Source organism: Thamnophis sirtalis, unplaced genomic scaffold (assembly GCF_051295495.1).
Source record: "Thamnophis sirtalis isolate CommonGarterSnake01/CBP01778 unplaced genomic scaffold, rThaSir2_p1.2 scaffold_3, whole genome shotgun sequence".
In the NCBI taxonomy this organism is placed as follows: Eukaryota; Metazoa; Chordata; class Lepidosauria; order Squamata; family Natricidae; genus Thamnophis; species Thamnophis sirtalis.
The window spans coordinates 175,181,143-175,196,721 of NW_028261383.1; the positions used below are offsets into that span (position 1 = coordinate 175,181,143).

At 43.1% G+C, this 15,579-nt stretch overlaps 2 protein-coding genes across 2 annotated transcripts in view; one reads left to right on the forward strand and one right to left on the reverse strand.

The window, feature by feature from the left end:
* The window catches only part of FARSA (phenylalanyl-tRNA synthetase subunit alpha), a 350,543-nt gene that overhangs the window by 96,092 nt on the left and 238,872 nt on the right, over positions 1 to 15,579 (reverse strand). The window lies entirely within an intron of this gene.
* VAV1 (vav guanine nucleotide exchange factor 1) overlaps positions 1 to 15,579 on the forward strand; it is an 80,142-nt gene that overhangs the window by 33,751 nt on the left and 30,812 nt on the right. Inside the window, exons 6-11 of the mRNA XM_087711005.1 lie at positions 744 to 836; positions 2,306 to 2,374; positions 9,026 to 9,129; positions 10,324 to 10,423; positions 13,222 to 13,317; positions 14,981 to 15,049. Of these exons, the coding sequence (XP_087567131.1) occupies positions 744 to 836; positions 2,306 to 2,374; positions 9,026 to 9,129; positions 10,324 to 10,423; positions 13,222 to 13,317; positions 14,981 to 15,049 (531 nt within the window). The remainder of the gene's footprint in view (positions 1 to 743; positions 837 to 2,305; positions 2,375 to 9,025; positions 9,130 to 10,323; positions 10,424 to 13,221; positions 13,318 to 14,980; positions 15,050 to 15,579) is intronic.

Genomic DNA, 15,579 nt, shown 5'->3' on the forward strand with positions numbered 1-15,579 from the left:
AAGAGTGGTATTTCTCTATAAGGCAGAATTGGCTGCAAAACCTTCAAACACTTCAGCAATCTATCTAAATTGTATTGTATTGTATTGTATTGTATTATTTGTATGCCGCCCTTCTCCGGGAGGACTCAGGGCGGCGAACAATTCAAGGGGGAAAAAAGGGGGGAACATAAAAGACAAAATACAAATAATAAAAGTAAACAACAGTCACACAACCATACATGTCGAGAGGGGAGGGAACTCATCACCCCCAGGCCTGTCGACACAGCCAGGTTTTGATGGCTTTTCGGAAGGCCTGGAGAGAGGTGAGGGTCCGGATCTCCGCGGGGAGTTCATTCCAGAGGGCCGGAGCTGCCACAGAGAAGGCCCTCCCCCGGGTGGTAGCCAGTTGGCATTGGCTGGTGGACGGAACCCGGAGGAGGCCAACCCTGTGAGATCTAACGGGTCTGTGGGAGGTAATTGGCAGCAGGCGGTCTCTCAAGAAAATATCACTTCTGCAACTGATGTATTAATACCTTTTCATAGAGGAGAATTATTATGTCCCCCCCAACAGACCGTAGGCACTTTGAGAAAGAACTAAACCAATTTAAAAACAGGAAGGTCATTTTCATTTCCATGATATAGATGAACTTACATTTGAACTATAATCTCTTGGCTTCAACAGAAGGGGCCATGGATAGTCAATAGACACATTACCCTTTTTCCCATAAACAAGGACTTTCACTATGATTTGTGTCTTGCAACAGCGAATGACTGAACTCGATAAGAGGAAATGCTGCCTTCAGGAGATTCAACAAACCGAAGAAAAATACACAAGCACACTAGAATCCATTCACCAGGTATTTACGCTCGATATCCAGTGGTGGGTTTCAAAAATTGTTCGAACCTACTCTGTGGGTGTGGCCTCCTTTGTGGGAGTGGCTTGCCGCCCATGTGACCAGATGGGAGTGGCTTGCCGCCCATGTGACCGGATATGAAGATGCCGACGACACTTGTCAGAACCACCTTAAATTACCTCACACACAGCACTGGCATGCATAAGAATATGATGCAAACTTGTTTTTTAAAAGGCATCTTTGGTTTGCGTTAAAACAACTTCAACACACGCAATGTTCTGATTGCACCACAAACGCAGTCGTCATCCTTACCCTTCACAGAGGCCCTGAGTTTTATAAATAGGAGCATGATAGGGTAGAATAATCATATCCAAGGACCAGTGGTGGGTTTCAAAAAATGTTTGGAACCTCTTCTGTAGGTGTGGCCGGCTTTCCGGGTCCACTGGTGGAACCTCTTCTAACCGGTTGGGTAGATTTGACGAACCGGTTCTACCGAATAGGTGCGAACTGGTAGGAATCCACCTCTGTCGATATCCATCTAATTCACCTCTTCCCTACCACTAGTTCAGGCAGCACTGTATTTTTCTCTGCCATGTATTTGAGAAGAGCAGCTTCTTTGGAACAGGATTAATTGATATGGAAGATAAGAAACAGAAAGTCAGTGACTCTGGACCTTATTGAGTATCAGAAAAGAAATAAAAATGGGGTTGGCCCACTTCTGCCACAATGTTTAAGTACTCTGTTATTCATAGCTAGCAAAAATATAAGTTATGATCTTGAGCCCCACTGACCAGTGGTGGGATTCAGCCAGTTCGCCCCGCTTCAGGAGAACCGGTTGTTAACTTTCTGAGCAATTTGGTGAACTGTTTGTTGGAAGAAATCATTAGGGCAGAGAACTGGCTGTTAAATTATTTGAATCCCACCATTGCCACTGACTATGTACAGAAATCCCTTTTGTCTCCCCGTTTCATTACTTAATGCTGTCGTGGAAATGCTGAACTCAGCAACTTTGAAAAAATGGACATGCTGTGTTACTTTTAACATCATGAGGTCCAAGGGAAGTCTATATGGTCCTCGGTTCTCCACATCTGCATTTGATTTGCAAGTGCAGAAGATGGGGTTTGGAAATCCCTTAGGTTGGAAATGTCTTCTAGGAGGTCTGTTATGGTGGCATGAACTTCCCTGGTCATTGGGAAAATGCCTCCCTGTCTCCATGCTATTCCTAACCCACCAATGGAGATGTCAACTATTTTCATTTCAAAGAAGAAGTCAGAACATGCACTCACTCATTTTTTGGAGTCTCCTGAGCTTCTTCCATAGAATCTTGATGAGAATTGTACAAAGGATTGTCTTGGTTCCTCCTAACATGAAGTGTTCTTTTTGGTTAACGCTGTCTATTTATTTCTCTTCAGTGTCTTCTCTGTTGAATTATTTTATTACTGGTCATTTCAACCAGGATCTGTTCTTTACAGCATTTTATGAAACCACTGCAATTATTCTTGGAACCTCAGGACCTTGAGAATATTTTTATTAATATTGAGGTAAGATCTTCCTCTGCTTTTGATTAAATTAATTTTCAGGAATTTTGTATCAGCAATCCTACATAAATTTAATGCACCTCTTTATAGTTGGGCTCCAAGATATAGATAGATTTAATTAATTTGGTGCAAGAGCAGGCAAGGCATTGCTATGCAGGCAACCTTGGAGAGATTTCCATGAACATAGTCAGGATTTCACTGGTCTAACAGCTAGACAGAAATGTGCAGTTGATATCCAGTAAATTTGCTTCCAATACAGTTTACAATGCAAACTCCAGAATCAGTTCCCATGTAGAAATCTTGACAATGGCAAAGAAACATGTAGGATTCAGTTCCATTATGACTGATAAAGTTTAGAGTTGACTGATATCGTTCACACCATAAAAGAGCGCTAAGATGTAGAAATGAGGCAAATCAAGTCTGTGGAAACAAATTAATGGTTTTATTAGAGGTTTTACATAAAAACTAAAACAAAGGGAGGGAGGGGAAAGAAAAAAGTGAAAGCAAAACTTTTATGTTATGATTACAAAAACAGAACTCACTTTTCTCTACATTCAGTTTTTTTTTTAAATCATCAACAGCACAAATCATAAAGCGTATCCTTTGTAAGGTTTCCTAAAAATGCCCTAATTGATTCATGTATCGAGTCAAGTTTCAATATAAAAGATCTTTTCATGACCCGTCAAAACCGTGCTCGACTAAGCTGCGCCCGATTAAACCGCGTCGCTGACGTCATCAACAGGGCGACAACAGCCAGCGCGGAGAAAGAAGGGCGCTTTAAATAGTGCTTTGAAAGCAAGCTGATTCAAGTTAAGGTAAGGGTTAGCTTTAGGGTTAGGTTTAGGGTTAGGTTAAGGGTTAGGGTTAGGGTTAGGTTTAGGGTTAGGGTTAGGTTAAGGGTTAGGTTAAGGGTTAGGTTAAGGGTTAGGATTAGGTTTAGGGTTAGGTTAAGGGTTAGGTTTAGGGTTAGGTTTAGGGTTAGGTTAAGGGTTAGGTTTAGGGTTAGGTTTAGGATTAGGTTTAGGGGGGTTAGGTTTAGGTTTAGGGGTTAATTTTAGGTTTAGCGTTTACAGCGTGCTTCTGTCTCCGCGCTGTTGTCGCCCTGTTGATTACGTCAGCTACGCGGTTTATTCGAGCGCAGTTTATTCGAGCGCGGTTTATTCAAGCGTGGTTTTGTGGTGGAACCGATCTTTTCACAGTCAGGTCTAAGCTTTGTTTGAGTTATAGCTGAACTGTACCCCTGTTCCTTCCCTCCCCTCAGTCTGTGTCATAAATCACATTCCCCTATGAGGTGCACCCCTCCCAAACCTGCTGCAGGTATCTGAGATCCAACTTCAGCCAACAGTATATGTGAAATGCACACACCCCTTCTCTTACTATGACAACGCTGGGAGTTGACATCTTTTGTGTTTCAAGAAAAAAGTCTATATAAACCCGTACATACATACCAGAGGTCAATTGCTCCCAGTTTGGCCCGGATCGGCCGAACTGGTGATAGCGGTGGCAGGAGTGGGCCCACCTGCTTCCTGGGCTCATGCCCAGGAGTGTGTCCAAAAAAGTAGTAAAAAAATTGGCAACACTCCACTGATTGATACATACATACATACATATATACATACTTGTAAAGGTTCCCCTTGAACATATGTGCTAGTCATTCCCGACTCTAGGGGGCAGTGCTCATCTCTGTTTCAAAGCTGAAGAGCCAGCGCTGTCTGAAGACATCTCTGGGGTCATGTGGGCAGCATGACTAAACGCTGAAGGCGCACGGGGCGCTGTTCCTTTCCCACCAAAGGTGGTCCCTATTTTTCTACTTGCATTTTTTACATGCTTTCAAACTGCTAGGTTGGCAGAAGCTGGGACAAGTCACGGGAGCTCACTGTGTTACACAGTGCTAGGGATTCGAACTGCTGACCTTTCTGATCGACAGGCTCAGTGTCTTAGCCACTGAGCTATTGTGCACATACATACATACATACATACATACATACATACATACATACATACATACAGTAAAATAGGAAGGAGAGCTATGCATGTTCCTTGACCAAGTGGAATGTAAAGAAAAAAGAAAAAAACAAATGAAATTTGCTCCCGTCTTTTTTTAAAAAGAGACAACTTGATAATGGTCACTCACGCCCTCATCACCTCAAGACTTGACTACTGTAACGCACTCTACATGGGGCTGCCCCTGAAAAGTGTTCGGAGACTACAATTGGTCCAGAATGCAGCCGCGCGAGCGATATCGGGTGTACCTAGGTACACCCAGGTTACACCCATCCTCCGCGAGCTGCACTGGCTCCCTATCGGTCTCCGAACGCGCTTCAAGGTGCTGGTTATTACCTTTAAAGCCCTACATGGCTTAGGACCCGGATATCTACGAGACCGTCTTCTCCCACATACCTCCCAACGGCCGATAAGATCACACAGGATGGGCCTTCTCCGGGTGCCGTCGACTAATGTCGGCTGGTGGCCCCCCGGGGCAGGGCCTTCTCTGTAGCTGCCCCGGCCCTATGGAACAATCTACCCCCAGAGATCCGGACCCTCCCCACTCTCTCGGCCTTATGAAAGTCTACTAAGACCTGGCTATTCCCGCAGGCCTGGGGTTGTTGACCTCATGAATGAGGTCCAGCCCACTAAGATTGAGTGCATGATGTTTCTTTTAACCTGCTTTCTCTTTCTCTTTTAATTTTTTAGTATTCTTTTTAGAGTTGTTTTTATGTAAGCCGCCCAGAGTCCTTCGGGATTGGGTGGCATATAAATTCATTAAACTTTGAACTTTGAACTTTGAATTAAAATTGACAAAAGCAGCCAAAAGTTTGGAGATCCTGAACATTGTACCCAGGTTCTAACTGAGCCTGTTTCACACGGTGGTTTTTCTTTTCTAGGTTTAGCACTTTGGCTGAGCTGTTGTTTTAATCTTAGTGGGTTTTTTTTTAATCAGCCACCTTCAGTTGTTTGCCAGTCCTTTGGCCATATAAATCAATATCATAAATAAATAACAAGCAGAAGGAAAATAAAGTTGCAAAATTTATTTTCAGGCATAAATAGAACTATCTCTACCTCATTATGTAATGACCAAATGAATGAATACGAACATTTAATTTCCTTCTAACCATCTCTGTCCCTTTTACTTCTGTCCTATGCAGCTGACACTATTTGCAGGCTGAGGGGGTAGGGCCCACCATCCTGTAACCAACCTGACCAGTGATGGATTTTATAGTACTAGGCAGGGGAAGAGTGGGGCTGGATTCTACTGGCCAACCAGCATGGTTTCACTATCTTCCCAGTGGTGGGATTCAAGTAATTTAACAACCGATTCTCTGCCCTAATGACCAGCAGGGTAGGTGGGGCTTGGTGGTCATGTGACTGGGTGGGCGTGGCCAACTCAACATCACTCACGTTGATGGGCGCTTGACTTTAACTGTTTCAATGTCATAAGGGTTAACCGGAGAGGCAGTTTCTATAAGCGGGGCAATAAAGATTAGGCTAGAAACAACACCAGAGTGTTTCCTTCCTGCCTTCCTTACAGGATTAGCCCTGTAAAGTGGGAAAAAAACAAAATGAGATTTCTTCCAACAACCGGTTCTCCGAACTGCTTAGAAAGTTAACAACTGGTTCTCCCGAATAGGTGCAAACCGGCTGAATCCCACCACTTTATCTTCCATAGTATAATAATATCCTTTGGCCCTGGCAGTCTTTCCATATGGAGACAGACAACTCCAGCCTTGAAGCCTTCCCTGACCTTTTTCCCTTTGCCACCAACACACAGATGTATTTTTACAAATAATCATAATGCATTTGTAGTTATTGGCAGTACATGTGTGTCCCATGCATTATGGTGGCATGTTAATGCAGTCCTCAGACCTCATGACCGCAGAACACCAAAAACCTCACCTGCAATGCATTTAAAAGAATTGCACTCTGCCTATGCCCCCCAAGACCCCCCCCCCAGGACAGCTGGATTCCAATAAGCTCTCTCCTTCCATTTTGCTACCCTTGTGGCCTAGACTTCCTTCCTTTGCTATGTCCTCTGTAACCTTGCTGGTTTGAGTTTGCTTATGTGTCACTTCCCTTCTCTCTTTCCACGGCCAGAGTGACTCACCTGCAAAAATGAGCCATTTATTTTAGGCAAGAGCTTTGTGGCTCAATCCCGAGTCCTGAAATAGCAGCCGAGGAGCCTTCGGATTATTATTATTATCCTTTTCCAGTGAATGGGGTTTCCCTTCCAAAGGGTGAAAAAGCAGAGCTCCCCAGTTCTTGGCTCTAGTTTGTTTTGGCTGACTCCAGTGACGTGCGGTGAGGTTTATGGCTGGTGAGGCAGCAATTTTTTTTAGACTTGTAGACTTCGACTCCCAGAATTCCACAGCCAGGCATGCTCAGTTCCGATTTAAAGCAACAGCATTTGTTTTTCTCCTTTGCTAAATAAGTTTCCTTCTTTCTTTTTCTTCTCCCTTCCCCCTCCTTCCTCCCTCTCCCTCCCTCCCCCCCTCTCTCAAATACACACACACAAAGTTGCACCAGGAGGGTGAAGTTTGAATTCCTCCCCCTCCCTCCAACCCACACGTATCTTTTCCAGCTGTTTCAGAGAGGATTTCAACTCTGCTCTTGCCTGCCATCATGAAAAGAAAAAAATGTAAAAGGAAAAAGGCAAGAGCTGAGGTCAGGCTGGGCTAGTTGCTGCCAGAGTCACAGTGGATGACTCTGCTTAATTGTTTAAAAAAGCCTCTAAAAAAGCACCCGCTACAGGAGGAGGCAGGAGAACAACGTGCCTCATCTACGTCAGGAACGTTTCGGCTTTTACCCCTTGCTTAACTCTGCTTGAGTGATCATAAAAAGTCAGATTAGATGAGGCACGCCGTTCTCCTGCCTCCTCCTGTAGAGGGCGCTTTTTTAGAGGCTTTTTTAAACACTTAAGCACTAAGCAGAGTCATCCACAGTGACTCTGGCAGCAACTAGCTCAGCCTGACCTCAGCTCTTACCTTTTTCCTTTTACATTTTCTTTTTCTTTTCATGATGACAGGGCCTCCCCTGACTGCATGTCCCTGGCTGGCTCCAGGTTATGTAAAATACCGCATGGATTGTGCTAGTGACACATGTCGCTCTCCTTTAATCTGCATGGATGGCACCCACAGGGGTCAGACCAAGAATATCAAAAACTTTTCAAACACGAGTAAGTTGCAATAATTTTATCTGGCTATTTCATAACAACATCCAAATCCTATGGGGACATTTCTTATTATATTCCTCCAGAATCCTCCTCCGTAAACTGTTTCCTTTAAAAATGTTTCTTACGCCTCATTTAATTGTAGGGAGAATTTGCTTCCTGTCAATGAATGTGTGGATGGCCCTGGGGAATGAGGGGAAGAGATGCTCCCTAGAAAACCACCAGATCAGAGAGACAGGAGCCCTCGGTGGCTTAATTCTCAAAGAAAGAAATGTACCGTAGGAAGGACCTGCCCTAATGGATCAAGCATTTAAAAGTGGCGATGGGAAATTTTACTTTCAGACCCTGAAGGCTCTATTAATGCTCTGTTAATTTGTTTATCCTAAACAAATTAGGATTAGTTCATCTAGTTTCCTGTCTAGTTTACCTAGGAAGTCGGACATTTCCATTCTCTTTGTGTATGAATTATGAAATTTCACTTCAAAATGGCCTGGCTAGGATGACAGCTGAACTCAAAGTAATTCCCTCTGTATTCAGTGGAATTTAATCTAAATATACGATCATCTCCTCTTCCTCCTTCTCTTTCTCCTCCTCCTCCTCCTTTAAATCAGCAGTATATATTTATTAGAAAGATATAGCCGATATACAAAAGACAAATTTAAAAAAAAATAATGGAAAGAAATTAGAATTTCCATGACATTCAAATTCAACACTTTTAAATTCAGACTGGCGACTATGCGGAGGAGAGCCTTCTCAGTAGTAGCTCCGACCCTTTGGAACGATCTCCCCGTGGAGATTCGCACCCTCACCACCGTCCAGACCTTCCGCACAGCCCTCAAGACCTGGCTATCCCGTCAGGCCTGGGGATAAGATTCTAATTCGCCCCACCCGAATGTTGAATGAAAGTTATGTTTTATTGTTTTACTTTTTTCTTATTCATGTATTGTCTTATGTTTTGTCTTGCACTCCCCCTCCCATGAATTGTAAGCCGCCCTGAGTCCCCTCAGGGAAAAGGGTGGCCTATAAATCACAAATGAAATCTAAATCTAAATCTAAATTATCCAAAAGAAAGAAAAAGAAAGAAAGCAGACAATTATTTTAAAAAAGCGTGTCTGGGTTCCGACCAATGCCCTAATAAAATCAGAAGTCTTCAGCAAGACGTTCTAGAGCCATTAAAGCATCATCAAAACAACTTGGCTCCCCCAATTTTACCATGGGTTCAAATGATGCTGGTCCAATTTTGTCTCCTTGGACATCATCATTGCCAACCAACATTCAACAGTTAAACACAGAGGAATGAGAAGAGAATCAGGACAAGACATGATGGTGGAGGCTAACGTTGATTGCTATGGCAAACACTACAGAGTTCTGAAAACTCTCCTTTGGTGATAGATACTATCTCGCTCAGTTTTTATGCCAGTAGAAACACCAGATGTAAACAAGCCAAGCAAATGAGTTATTCTTTGTCCATGGTTTTTCTACTCCATCAGGAACTTTTGAAAGTTCATCGGTGCTTTCTAGTGGAGCTGAAGAATGCGTTGTCTTTTAGCCACTCTCAGAATCTCTACCAAGTGTTTATCAAGTACAAAGAACGGTAAGTGCCTTCCTTAAAAGATCTAAAGCTCCCCCCAAATTATGGAAATCTAAGTCAATGTTGGCCCAGTCCCTTTTCCTATCCATCATGCTACAGATAGCAATAGCAATAGAAGTTAGACTTATATACCACTTCATGGGGCTTTCAGCCCTCTCTAAGCAGTTTACAGAATCAGCATATTGCCCCCAACAAGCCGGGTCCTCATTTTACCCACCTCGGAAGGATAGAAGGCTGAGTCAACCCTGAGCCGGTGAGATTTGAACAGCCGAACTGCAGAACTGCAGTCAGCTGAAGTAGTCTGCAGTGCTGCATTTAATCACTGCGCCACCACTAAGACAAAGAGACATAGATACCTTTTAGCTGCCATCTAATAGCTATTCATATTTTTGGAGCCCAGATCTAGTAGCTCAATTGTTTAATTTCCCTGTGTTCCCAGAGAAATATAAAATCTGAATCAAATCACTGAGTATTGTTTAACATTCAGAACTGGATTTTTCACCCACGCAAAGACCAATACTCCCTAACAATATACACAAGTACATAAAGTATACTGACAGTAGCAGCTAAGTTCGAGTTGGGAGTATTTCTCTAGAGATATGTGTTCTGACCCCGCTCGTCCCACACCAAGGCACTCTGAGCCAAAGATACTTTATGGAATTTATTAAGAGACAGACAGGTCCTTGGCAGCAATCCAGCACAGACAAGCCTTGGCAGCAATTCAGCCTGCCAAGCTAACACCACAGTTCTCCAACATTAGTGAATGTGTTGACTCCTGCAAAAGGGGCATGTGCACAAGCAGTCCTTTTATAGCCTGGAGAGGAGCCTAATTACCAGCAGCTGAGTGCAATTATCTCCTGTAACTGCGTAATTGTTCCTTACGCCTATTAGCTCTCCGGTGCCGGGCATCCAGGAACAACTCCCTTGGCTCCTCCCCACTGCGCCAATGCATGACGTCGGGATCACACTCCCTTGTCCCCTCCCCACTGGTCCAAGGCTCAGGCGCCTCCTGGTGGCCAACCAGCCTCTCTGCGCCCTGCTCGGAGTCGGAACCCTGTCCAGGGTCCTCCACATGCTCCAGAGCCGACTCATAGGGCCCCTCGCTGTTGGAGTCTGGTGGCAGCTCCAACGGCTCCTGCTGGGCCACAACAGATATGTAACTTTCATTTACCCTGGTTTCTTACACATCTCTTACAGGTTCTTGCTCTATGGTCGCTACTGCAGTCAGGTAGAAGCAGCTACTAAATACCTGGACCAAGTATCGAATATTAGTGTGGATGTGCGCATGAAACTAGAGGTGAGAGATGCTATTTCATACATGTGCTAGAGACCATCCCACTGCATCAAAAAGTTGCTTTATGTATCATATTTAGTGGAGAGAATTGCTTTTATGATTGTCTACAGGTTCGATATCTATGCTGCAAGAGCTGCATGACAGCTAGATGGCAGCAAAGAAAGATATAACTCTTACACTTTATTGCCATCTAGTGATCATTCAAGGTTTTTGCAGCACAGATGACAATCCTTTTATTGTAGATTAGATTAGATTGCTTTTATTTATAGGCCGCCCTTTTCCCTGAGGGGACTCAGGGCGGCTTACAACCTATAGGGAGGGGATACACGTAATGACATATACAGACAGTACATAATTAAAAAATAGAAGCAACATTCATTCATCATTCGGGTGGGGACAGATCCTAATCTTTAACCCCAGGCCTGGCGGGATAGCCAGATCTTAAGGACTGTGCGGAAGGTCTGGAGGGTGGTGAGGGTACGAATCTCCATGGGGAGGTGGTTCCAAAGGGTCGGAGCTACTACTGAAAAAGCTCTCCTCTGCGTAGTTGCCAGTCGGCACTGGCTGGCAGATGGAACTCGGAGGAGGCCTAATCTGTGTGATCTAATTGGTCGTGAGGAGGTAATTGGCAGGAGGCGGTCTCTCAAGTACATTGGCCTTTCCACTTTAGCAATGGTATAACCCAGCTTCATCAACCCGATTACCGTTCCCATAATTCTCAGATAGCATGCTTGGAGGGCAAATGGAGGAAGACTGGTTAACTTTTTTTAAAAAAAAAAAATCAGTGTACGTTGTTTTATGTAACGATATGTGTGAATGACCTTGGTAAACAAGGAAAGAGATGTGGCCCAGGGAACAATCAGATAAGGGGAGGCTCAGCCTGCAGCTGCATAATTGGCAGAGAAAGAATAAGAGGATCAAAATGGATCCTCTTATCAGACTGTAAGAAGAGATGACAGGAGCTTTGTATGTTTAGATTTGGAAGGTTCTATTAATGTAGCCCAGTGTTTCCCAAAGTGTGGTACGCGTACCCCCAGGGGTACGGGAAGAATTTGGTGGGGGTACGCGTTGCACCGGAGTTTGGTGGGGATCACGTGGGAATATCTCAACAGGAGAAGATATCTTTAATGTTATGAATACATTTATGCAAGAGAACAAAACTGATTGGAATAAATGCGTTGGAATAAGCACGGATGGAGCAAAAAGTATGGTCGGAATTAAGAAAGGACTCGTTGCAAGAATTCAAAATGTTGCTCCAAATGTCATATCCACACATTGTTGCATACACAGAGAGGCTTTGGCAACACGTAAGATACCCGCTGATCTACAGAAAGTTCTGGATGAAAGCGTGAAAATCATTAACTACATTTTTTTCCATGTAGTTATGAGGGGTATTCAGCATTTTTTATGAGGGGTACTCAGCGTTACGAAAATTATAGAAGGGGTACACATATGTCAAAAGTTTGGGAAACACTGATGTAGCCTTATAATAAAGCAAAATTAACTCATCTGATCTGTCTCCCATTTGGTTTACCTTGGAAAGCTGGCACTACATAACTCTTGTTACATACTGTCATTATGTCATTATAGAACTGTACAAAAAATGCACAATCAAATTAATACACCAATATATTTAGTAGTGGTCCTTTTTCTCTGTTACATTAAAAGTAAAAAAATTCAGCTGCCGCTTTTGGAAAGTTCTGAGTCCTTTGCCCCACATCCAAGACTTTCAAGTCTTGAATGATCCTGAACAAAACTGGAGAAAACTCTAAAGAAGAAAGCCACTTCAGCAAAAATCAGATGTGTAAATAAAACCCCAGAAGGAATGGAAAGAGGAAGGACGGTGTCCTAGTGCCTCGAGTGAACAGAAGCCTTGCTAGTTTGATGCAATACTGGTGGGTCTGGCAGCTACTCCAAGGTAGATGCAGACATGAAGACTTACCACTGGCATATTAAGTTAAAAACAAGAAGTCAGGAATGGCAAATGTGGTTTTGCTGGTAAGGAGGGTCAGGGAGATGATCTTGAGGGAAATAGGCAAGAATTGTTATATAGGTCAAGAAAGTTGAGACATTCCTTAAGTCCTGGGATACATGGTAGTAGGGTGCAAAGTAATGGTCAGCGTTCCAAGTATCATGTAGGAATTAAATCAGAGTCCAAGGCAAAACGATCCTTAAAGTTCCAATTTAATAAAGCAGACATCTTAGCACATCTGTCTTAATCCCAATTCTGGAAATGACGTCAGAATTCCACCCAGTTAAAAGTTCATGATCTTGTCCCCACACCCACAATCCATCACATGGTCCAATCTTCTTCTTCCACACTGGCGTTTCCACCCAGCTGCTTCCGGTCAGGTGTAAAAGTGCAGAGACAAAGGATGACCTTGGTCTTCTAGTAAAGAATGAAAACAACACATTCCGCAATCCTACTCCTGTCTATTCCCCCCTCCCATCGACTTTACTAATGAAACAGCATAATGAAATAAGAGAAAGTGTGGCAGGCCAAAATTCTAAAAGGAATATAATTGCAGGCCTGACAGTCATATTCTAAAGAGATTCAGGTAGGCTCCTCTCTGACCCACTGGGATGTAAAGTGGAATGGAGGGAACAGCACAATCAGGCCTGCAAAATTCTGTACTTAAAGCCTATTTCAATAAAGTAAGTTCTAAGTTTCCTGTGGAGTTTGTTTCCTGATACCTCATAACTAATAAGCTATTGTTTGGCCTTGCGCAATAATTTTTCCCTGCTGCTGGAGAAGTATAAATGGCAATGAATGAATCACAAATCATGTTTTTGCCTTTCAGGAATGTTCCCAACGGGCCAATAATGGCCGGTTCAGCCTGCGTGATCTCCTGATGGTACCCATGCAGCGGGTCTTGAAATATCATCTTCTCCTTCAGGTAATAACATTTTATCAGGTTATGTCCTCCGTGTCGAGGAGAGAGGATGAAGAATGGGGAAAGGAGGAATGACGTTCAGAAAACCTGAGCAAGGTCTTAGCAATAGCAATAGCAGTTAGACTTATATACCGCTTCATAGGGCTTTCAGCCCCTCTCTAAGCGGTTTACAGAGTCAGCATATCACCCCCACAGTCTGGGTCCTCATTTCACCCACCTCGGAAGGATGGAAGGCTGAGTCAACCTTGAGCCGGTGAGATTAGAACCGCCGAACTGCAGATAACAGTCAGCTGAAGTGGCCTGCAGTGCTGCACCCTAACCACTGCGCCACCTCGGCTCTTTTCTGCAGCTTTTTCTCCTGTTGAGCTTGGGCTGGAGAAATTCCCAGAAGATTGAGCTCAGGTGCCTGCAGCCAATTCTTCGACCAAATTCACAAATGTGGGCAGGTGTGTGTGTGTGTGTGTGTGTGTGTGTGTGTGTGTGTGTGTGACAGGGGGAAAGGGAGTTTGAAGGAAGAAGACCAAGAAAAAGCTGGAAGCCAAGAATCCTAATGTGTAGACAAGGTCTTCTCACCTTGAGTCTCCTGTCTCTTTCTCTTAGAGACTCCTTCGAAGCAGTGAGACATATCTCCACCCTTTTGTTCCTTGGGACAAGACTCTACAATTTTTTACAATCAAAAAACCCATCTCAGTTTCCATATCTTAAGGACTATTCAAACGAGAGATATAAACGAGACTGGAAAAAAATGGATTGACTATATTCAAAATAAATATGGGTCTAGGAAATTTCAGATAGCTTATGATTAAGATCAGGAATGATACAAATTGCTTATAGTTAGCCTAGCAAGGAGGAGCTAAGCTCAATTTAAAGACGTTATTAATTTTCTACTTTCTCTTTAAGGATATTTTAAACTGTTTTTGCTAAAGATTTATACCTTGTATTGGTTCTGGGAAGTCTGGGGGGGAGGGGGGAGGGAGGGGAGTATACTAGGTTGGAGGAGGGGTGTTGGATTTTAAGGTAATATGATTGTACATGTATACTGCTATGCCTTATTTTTTTCTTTCTTATTTTAAAACAAAGATATGTTATGTATATTGAAATGGAATTATAAATACCATCAACACAAAATGGAGTTTGCTCAGAAGCTGAAATACACCAAGTGAATGAAAGGAAGAGTGGGAAGCAGAGGAGAGAAGAAGGATAGGAAGAGAGGGACAGGAGAGAGGATAAGGAGGGGAAGATGAGGAGGATAAGGAGGAGTGGAATGTAGAGAGAGGAGAAGGAGAAAGGAAGGGGAAGTAGAGTAGGAAAGGATGATGGAGGGAAGAAAGGAGGTAGAGAGGGGGAAGAAAGTGTCGGATAAGGTATAAATATGGTGTATGGAGAGCAGAAGAGCCAATAACTGGTTTTTTTCTGGTAGTTGATGGCAAGATGAATTGATGTAATTACTTAATAATACAACATGATATTGGCTATGTAATAGTATACATGTGATTATATGTTATGAAAATGCAAAATAAAAAAAAAATATGCAAAAAGAAAACCCCATCTTAGTTTCAACTGTCAGTGGAGATGCACCGCAGGAATATCAGAGAGCACCCAATAACTGTTTTATCATATATTTGTAAAGTCTGTTAACTCCTTTTTGTTTCCTTCTTTCTTCCAGGAGCTGACCAAATACACCCTCGACCCAACTGAAAAGGAAAACCTGAGACAAGGGCTTGATGCCATGCGGGTAAGAGAAATATCTGCAGCTTTTCTGGGTATAGTTAAAAAGGAGTTTGGGGAATTTGATCTCTTTGATGGCAGCAACTATCAACCTGTAGCTCTATTGGACCTCCCATAATTTAAACCAGGGGTAGTCAACCTTTTTATACCTACCGCCCACTTTTGTATCTCTGTTAGTAGTAAAACTTTCTAACCGCCCACCGGTTCCACAGTCATGGTGATTTATAAAGTAGGGAAGTAACTTTATAAAATTTATAAAGCAGAGTTACAGCAAACCCCTACCGCCCACCAGGAAAGCTGGAACTCCCAGTAGTGGGCGGTAGGGACCAGGTTGACTACCACTGATCTACTGTATCTATCTATCATCTATCTATCTATCTATCTATCTATCTATCTATCTATCTATCTATCTATCTATCTATCTATCTATCTATCTATCTTCTCTCACTTTTTCTCTATCATCTTTCTCTCTTATCTATCTATCCATCTATCCATCTATCCATCTATCCATCATCTATTCATCTATCCATCATCTAT